Source organism: Lolium perenne, chromosome 3 (assembly GCF_019359855.2).
Source record: "Lolium perenne isolate Kyuss_39 chromosome 3, Kyuss_2.0, whole genome shotgun sequence".
Classification (NCBI taxonomy): Eukaryota; Viridiplantae; Streptophyta; class Magnoliopsida; order Poales; family Poaceae; genus Lolium; species Lolium perenne.
Window position 1 is genome coordinate 239,813,077 of NC_067246.2, and position 8,412 is coordinate 239,821,488.

Here is an 8,412-nt window from a genome sequence, read left to right on the forward strand (position 1 = left end):
GAATAGTCGTTGGCTTGACAACCGGACTAAAAGTATCCTCATAATCCAGTCTGTAGCGTTGTTTGAACTGTTGGAAAGGGCTAGGCTATATATTTTAACAGAGAGAGCTTTATTAATTAACGAATAGGATTACAATCACTTCGAAGAGTATCATGGAGGAAACTTGGGCTATAATTTATGTACAAGCACCTTTTCCTATGACATAACCGGCTTAGCACAATGATGAGGGGCTTGATTATCCTCCGATCCAACTAAAAACAATGCTTCTACTAGGTTAAGCTCGCTTGATCTGCCTGATCCCCTGACATATCGGTAGTAATTTCCATATAGTTTGTTCATCTCCATCACAGAGTTTAACTACCTCTTTTGCGTTAATCCCGATGATAACTCTAGTATATCCCAATTGCATCACTAGTCTTGCTACATCTCTATTGCTAGGGCCTCCATTAGAGATGCATTGGAAGAACTCCTGCGTGGTCACGCACCGCTAAACATCAGTGTTTATTTTCACAAATCCTGCCTCCGGCGGCCTCTAAGCTTTCCCTACCCGGACGAGATCAAAAGTGGTCTCTATCATTCATCGGACTGAGCTTGTAACTGTCCTCCCGGTCTCACCCGGTCGATAATGTCATATTGCCATCACACTCATCTCTTTTTCAAAGCTATGGTGGACATGTAATTCCCCTCGTAGGTGGAAAAGATCAGGCGCTAGGATACAAAGCCCCAGCCGGGCGTGGCGGCTGACGGAATCAAACGCTAGCTTGCCGTGTGAAGTTTCGTCCTCCCGTTGCAATCTGCGAAGCAGGTGCAGTGCAAGGGCAACGGCGTCGGCTACCTCGGCATCGCGCGCGCGTGCGAGTGATGTGAAGCCGGTTCTTGTCTGCGCATGCGGACGAAGCTTCCACGCACGAGGAACAGCTAGCCAGTGAGGCGCGCTTGTCGCCTTCGCCGGCGCTGTCGCTCATGTCTTCCCGTCCCACCTGCTCCTCATCACCAAAAATCCACAATCTTACCCTCAAAAAACTTAAATAAATCCGCAAACAGTAGAACAAGTATTGCAGAAAACAGTAGAACAAGTATTGCAGTAGATTGTATTTCAGTAAAGAGAATTGGACCGGGGTCCACAGTTCACTAGAGGTGTCTCTCCCATAAGACGAACAGCATGTTGGGTGAACAAATTACAGTTGGGCAATTGACAAATAAAGAGAGCATGACCATGCACATACATATCATGATGAGTATAGTGAGATTTAATTGGGCATTACGACAAAGTACATAGACCGTCATCCAACTGCATCTATGCCTAAAAAGTCCACCTTCAGGTTATCATCCGAACCCCTTCCAGTATTAAGTTGCTAACAACAGACAATTGCATTAAGTATGATGCGTAATGTAACACATCCTCGTGGAAAAAAATTTGATGAGAGCTGTCATGGAGACCGCGCTGGCGATCTCGCCGCCCTGCGGCCGTCGTCCATCTCCGGTACAGGCAGCCCGCCATGGATGCGAGCCTAGGTCTGGCCGCGACCAACCTTCCTCGACCTCGGCTGTCCTTGGCGCTACATCTGCGCCTCGCATGGATCCGGTGATGGTGGGATCGATTCTGATCTCCCCGCCGCCAGTTCCACCATGGCCAGGGGATCAAGGTGCTTTCCCCTCCCTATGTGGCGCGCGAGGGCCTGATTTGAATCCTGCTACCCCACTCGTCAGGGAGGACACCGCCATGGCTCACACCTCTCCTGGATTGCTTACACTTGGCATGATCTCCACCGCACCTGGTAGGGCTTCTGCCTGCTCCGATTTGGAGGCTGTAGAGGAGTTTTTCGGGCAGCTCTGGGTTGTTCCAGGGACGCCGCCGCCTTCCCCGACCTCATCCCGCCACTGCCTCGTCTGGATCCGCAAGGATCTCGCCGGTTCCGGCCGGTTTACCATCTCCGACTGCTTCCCCGCGCTGCCGGCGGAGCGATTTCTCCCCGTTTCTCGCCAAGTTCGGGTGGGTCGTCGTCAGGATCGTGCATCCTACGCCGAGATCCTGGCAAGGGGATCCATGGCGTCGGGTGGTTTGGGTCGCGGACGTGGTCGTGGTCCTCTACAGGCGCCGCCACCTCCCGCTCCACGCCTCAACCCTCCCGCCCCTACTATGCGCCCGGTCGCCCCCAACCCTGCTCCTACTACGAATCTGGTGGGTGCTGGGGCTCCAAGGGCTCAATCAGGTCAATTCCAGCGACAAGGTTCGCAAGGGCAGGTCCAGCAACAGCACAACCGCAATTACGGGTATCAACAGAACAACCAGAGGAGATTTCAGCATAATCGTCCAGCTCAAAACGGTAATAATCGTCAGAACCCTGCTGGTCTAGTTTCTGCACATGTGGAGCCTATTTTGCCTGTGCCTGCTCCTGCTCAGCCTGCTGTCCCCACCCCTGTCCCGGAACAGGAACTCGATCCTCGATATAGTAAGCTTATCTGTTTCAATTGTGGAGACCCTGGACACTTTGTTGGAAATTGTGTGAAGCCAAAAATTTGCTTCATCTGTAATATTCCTGGTCACATTGTGTACAACTGTCCGGAGTGGCTTAAGGAACACCCTGTAGCTGATTACTTTGGTAGTGCCAATTCTGGGCTTGGGTTCTATCATATTGACGTCCCAGATCAAGCTGAGACTCAATGGCTCAATTTCAGAAATTGTGGAATTGTTCAAGTCAAAAAAGGGGAGATCAATTTGACAGAATTGGAAAAAAGCTTGTCTGGAATCTTTTGCAAGAACAAGAGTTGGCCATGGCAGATGAGAGAACTTGATTCCGCAAATTTCCTGGTACGTTTCCCTCCTTGGAAGAAAGTGGAAGAGCTGATCGAGTTCCCTGCCTTTGCTTTGAAGGAAGATAGTGTTACTGTCAAGATTGTCTCCTGGGATAGAGAAGTGCCGTCTATCTCGGAATTGGTTAACATTTGGGTGACAGTCAAAGGCATACCTCCAAAATGGTGTGCATGGAAAACTTTTGCACAAGTTGCTTCGGTTATTGGCATTCTTATGGATGTGGACTGGCCTGTTCTATTCAAGTCCTTCTATGAATCAGTTAGAATTCAGGTGGCTGTCAGAGATGTGTCCAAAGTTCCTTCTGGAAGAATTGTGGAGATGGAACAGAAACTGTATATGCTCACCTTCTTGTTTGAATCTGCCTCTGGTTCTAGCTCGGGTGACGATAACCCTCCTGGTCCCTCCAATGTGGTGGTTCAACCTGAACCCACCTCCCTCATGGATACTGACAACAACTCCATTCCTACTGAACCTGCTCCAACCTCCCACCCTGCTCCTGCTTCTGCACCTGGTGGCTCTAGAAGTTGTGTTGAAGCTCCTCTGGTTATTAATCTGGATGGTGTGAGAATATTGGATCATGTCAGCTGGAATGGTGATGACCTTGCAGATAGAGACTTTGCTGATGACTTGGTTCTTGTGGATAGTCCATGCTCTATTCCTGCTAAATGGGATTACTCTAGGTTAGAGGATTCAGTGTGGGACTTTGACCCCTCTGTTCTGAATATGGATGAACTAGTGGAAGCTGATTCAACTACCTTGCTCGAGCACTCCTCTGTTAACCTCACATATTGCTCAGACATGATTAAAGAGATTGATGATGATGGCTCGGAGGCTGATAGTGAAGATAAGTTTCTGGATGCAGAAGACAATATGACTTTGGCCCCAGAGATCTGCAATCAAATCTTCTCGGCAAAGCGCAACCTTCTTCCTTCCTTGGACCTTGTCAACACCCCTGTGGTTCCTCATATTCCCACTCTGCCTGTGAAGTCAAAGTGGGGTCCGGTGGTGGCTCCTCGTATGGGTACTCGCAATCATGGTGCGGTTAATATCATGGAGAAGGCCAAAGAATATCAAAAGAGGAAGAACCTTGAGGTTCCTACTCGTGGTAAAGGTAACTCTTTCGCTGTTCTTAGCAATAATATTCTTGGTGATATGGCTGAGTCGGTTGATATTGTGATCGGTGATTCTGAAATTGCCAGGGATCATATTATTGATAGTATGGTTGAGGAAGAAATAGAGAGATATAAATCTTTTGCTAACAACAATCCTGAGATTGTTCTTCCCCCATCGGAGGATATTTTTCATGATCAAATGTTTGATCATGCCTCTGATTTTCCTCCCCTTCTAACCCATTCAGGTGACTGTGAGTTATCTCACGCTTCACAGAATGGTGGGGGTGGAGAATGGGTGTCTGTTTGTAGGTCTAAAAGGAAAAATAAAAATAAAAAATCTATCTATGATAGGAGCAACATGGAACATTAGAAGCCTGGGTCGTCCAGGTCGTAAACAAGCTATTACTGAATTTATCGCCGAGCATAATATTGAGTTCATTGGTTTTCAAGAAACAAAAAAAGAAAAAATTGATCCTAGCTTCCTTTCTGTCATTTCTGGTAGCTTTTCTTTTACCTGGTTCTCCTTGCCTGCTAAGAGGACTGCTGGTGGTATCTTAGTTGGGTTCAGGGATGATCTCTTTGATATCATCGGTTTTACTGCCAAAAAATATTGTGTTATTGCCGTGGTCAAATCTAAGGCAGATAATTTTGTGTGGCAATGGGTGGTTGTCTATGGGTCTGCTTATGCAGAATATAAACTGGAATTCATTGCTGAACTCCATGATGTGATGGAAGCTACTTCTGTTCCGACTCTTATAAGTGGGGATTTTAACCTAGTTAGAGATGTCAAGGAAAAAAGTAATGAAAGGATTAATCCTCAGCTTACTTTCCTATTTAATGACTGGGTTAATAAGTGGGCCTTGGTGGAGTTTAAGCCTTCTAACAGGCTATTCACCTGGTCCAATAATCAGAGTTGTCCTATCCTGGCAGCGTTGGATAAAGTGTTTGCCTCAACTGATTGGGAGCAACACTTCCCCCTTTCCTCTGTTCATGCCTCTCATCGGGCAGTAAGTGACCATACTCCTCTGGTCATTGATACTGGACAGCCAAACCTGATCCCACCTAAATTATTTAGGTTCGAAAAATGGTGGCTAAGTAGGCCCGACTTCCCTGACCTTGTCCTTGCTGTCTGGACTGCCCCATGTCCTTACAATACTGCTTTGGATATATGGCAATTCAAACTCAGACAACTAAGGAAAAAATCCAAAGGTTGGAGTATTAATATTGAGGCTGAATCAAAAAAATTAAAACGGGATTTGGTGCTAGAGTTTGACATTTTAGATGTTTTCTCTGAGAAAAATATGCTTTCCCCTGATGAGGAAAAAAGAATGGGAGATATTAAATCCCAGTTGGATGCCTTGTGGCGTCAAGATGAAACTAAGGCATGGCAAAGGTCTAGGGATAAACACATCCTTGAGGGTGATCGGAATACTAGTTATTTTCATGCCGTAGCTAATCAACGTCGAAGAAAGAAGAAACTTTCTGTCCTTAATGGGCCCAACGGCTTGGTGTATGATACTAAAAGCATGTTGGAGGTCGCTTCTTCTTTTTATAAGAATCTCTTTTGTCGTGAGGATAGGCCTCCCATTTCCTTGGGTAGAAATTTCTGGGATGCCTCAGATCTTTTGACCAATGAGGAACGGAGTTCCCTGGACGCCCCTTTTTCAGAGGAAGAGATTAGAGAGGCCGTCTTTGGTTCATATGCTAGTGGTGCACCTGGCCCGGACGGCTTTTCTTTTCTTTTTTACCAAAAGTTTTGGCATGTGATAAAAAATGACTTTATGGCTTTGGTTCGAGATTTTGAGAAAGGCAACCTTGATGTGGCTAGACTCAACTTCTCTATAATTACCCTCATTCCTAAAGAACCACATGCTATAGACTTGAAGAAATTTAGGCCGATTAGCTTAGGTAATTGTAGCCTAAAAATTATCTCTAAGGCTATTACCAACAGGATTGCTCCCATTGGTAGTAGGATTATTTCTCAAAACCAGACGGCTTTCATCAAAGGAAGATACATTCTTGAGAGTGTGGTCTCCGCTCATGAGGTTATCCATGCGGTACATTCTAACAATGAGTCTGGGCTTGTGCTCAAACTCGACTATGAAAAAGCCTATGATCGTATTGATTGGCAGTTTTTAGATTCTATGTTAGAATCTAGAGGTTTTGGTCCTACTGTTAGGAGATGGATAAAAAGTATTTTGACTGGGGGTTCCCTATGTGTGAGAATCAATGACTTTAACAGTTCATATTTTGTGGCTGGGAAAGGTTTAAAACAAGGCGACCCCATGTCACCCATTTTGTTTAATTGTGTGGCTGATGTCTTCTCCAAAATGTTGTTTAAAGCTGCCAATAATCATCTTATCAGAGGTTTGCTTCCTGGGATTATTCCTGGAGGTGTTATCAGCCTACAATACGCTGACGACACTATACTCTTTCTTGAGAAAGATTTGGCTATGGCCCAAAACTTGAAATGGTTACTTTCCTGTTTTGAGAAAATGTCTGGGCTAAGGATAAATTATCATAAGAGTGATTTGATGACCATCCATATTCCCCCTGCGGAAGCTAACCTGTTTGCACAAGTGTTTGGATGTCAACTAGGTAATTTCCCCTTTAAATATTTAGGAGTCCCTCTTCATTTTGCTAAACTCCGTAAGGAGGATCTACAGCCTGTCATCGATAAAATCATGAAGGGGATTGCTGGTTGGCGTGGGAAACTACTTTCCTACCGAGGGAGATTAATTCTCCTGCAAACTTGTATTGCAAGTATTCCTCTCTATTTGTTATCCATTATTAAATTCCCTAAATGGGCTATAAAGATGATAAACTCGCAGATGGGTCACTTTTTTTGGGGCGATCCTGAAAATGGTAAAAAAATACACCTTGCAAATTGGGGTCTTATCTGCCAGAAAACTGAATTTGGTGGGATGGGGGTCCAGAATCTCAGAGACTACAACCTCTGTTTGTTGGCCTCCTGGATTAAAAGATATCATTTGGACACTAATAAAAACTGGAAAATGATTGTGGAAGCTAAGTATGACTTAGACCCCAACATTTTCTGGGCGAATCCTTCACATTGCTCTCCTTTTTGGAAAGGAGTAATGTGGGCAGCCAAATCAGCGAAGGTTGGGTACAGTTGGAAAGTTGGCAGAGGTGATAAGGTCCTATTTTGGGAAGATGTTTGGTTTGGACATTGCAGTCTAGCCATTGTCTTCTGGGATCTTTACATTATTGCAAATGAACAACATTGTACTATTGCTAGTGTGTGGGATGGGGTTAACCTCAAAATTTCCTTCCGCCGCACTGTTTCTCAAGAGTTGTACAATCGTTGGCTAGAACTTGTCAATTTAATTGCTTCGGTCTCCTTCTCTGAAGAAGAGGACTCACCTGTGTGGATGTTTCACCCCTCTGGGGTGTATTCAGTTAAATCTTTCTATGCAATAGTTAATAATGGTGGAATTGTCCCTGTCCATACTCCTGCTATTTGGAAATTGGTGGTTCCTCCTCGTATCCATATCTTCCTGTGGCTCCTCGCAAATAACAAAACCCTTACTAGAGACAACTTGAACAAGCGCTTCCCTGTGGAAGATCGAACATGTCTGTTTTGTTCCGAGTTCGAATCAGTTGAGCACTTATTTTTTAAATGCATTGTTGCGGATCACCTTTGGCAAACTATCTCGACTTTGTTCGGTATCTCTATTGGGTCAGATTTTGAATCTGTGGCTCGGTGGTGGATTAGTAACAACAAGAATTCTGTTTTAAATACTGTTAGTTCTGCTGTATTATGGGCTATTTGGTCTTTACGAAATGACTTATGCTTTCAGGGAAGAAGTTGGCTCGGTCTGGACATGGCTTGGAGCAAGGTGACTGCATGTCTTGGCAGATGGAGGGTTCTCTTCGTGGATGTACGTTTGGAGGAGGTGGACCAGTTGATCTTGAAGATGGAGCAAAGAAGAGGAGACCTGCTAAGGATTATTTGGGAGCCACCTTGAGTGATTTTCGTATCTAGCTGCTCTTAGTCACTTGGAAGGTCTGGTCAGGTGACCTTGAAGTTGGAGTGATAGACAAAAAGTGATCAGGTCGTCTGGGAGCCAACCTTTGAGTGGAAAATGTCTCTAGCTGATGCTGTTTAGTTTTCTTGGCCTTTGAGCTGCTGTAGCTTATGATGCTGCTCTTTTATTTTCTTAAAATGCTCTGTGGAACCTGTTATATGCTGTACTGAACGGTTGCATTATTAATGGAACCGGGGGGGCGCCCCTTTTCTCTAAAAAAAAAAAAAAAAAATAAATCCGCAAACTTTCTCCATGCCGTGCTTGTCGTTCGTGTATTTTTTGACAAATCTGATTCGTAGACAAAACTAGTTTCTTGGCTAACAACTTAGCAAAACTATTTCGAAATCTGATCCTTACATTTGGTACAATTGAGAATGAAGCCAAACTTGTGTGGGTAGACGCCAAGCCAAATGGCGCCGAAGTGAGGTTGGCGCCA

General features: G+C 45.1%; 1 protein-coding gene across 1 annotated transcript; it reads left to right on the forward strand.

Annotated features, from left to right (window-relative positions):
• The first annotated feature begins 1,445 nt into the window (after nt 1–1,445).
• On the forward strand, nt 1,446–8,199 carry LOC127343867 (uncharacterized). Its single transcript, XM_051370063.2, has 2 exons — nt 1,446–3,926; nt 7,749–8,199. The coding sequence occupies exons 1-2, from the start codon at nt 1,577–1,579 to the stop codon at nt 7,931–7,933; spliced, it is 2,535 nt and encodes an 844-aa protein (XP_051226023.1). The 5' UTR covers nt 1,446–1,576; the 3' UTR covers nt 7,934–8,199.
• The last annotated feature ends 213 nt before the right edge of the window (nt 8,200–8,412 follow it).

What these genes read in the sequence shown, in the direction of transcription:
- LOC127343867 (XM_051370063.2), top strand. Translation starts at nt 1,577, where the DNA reads ATGGATCCGGTGATGGTGGGATCGATTCTGATCTCCCCGCCGCCAGTT. An exon ending in GGTTCCTACTCGTGGTAAAG is followed by an intron (nt 3,927 to 7,748) that starts GTAACTCTTTCG and finishes TTATGCTTTCAG; the next exon opens with GGAAGAAGTTGGCTCGGTCT.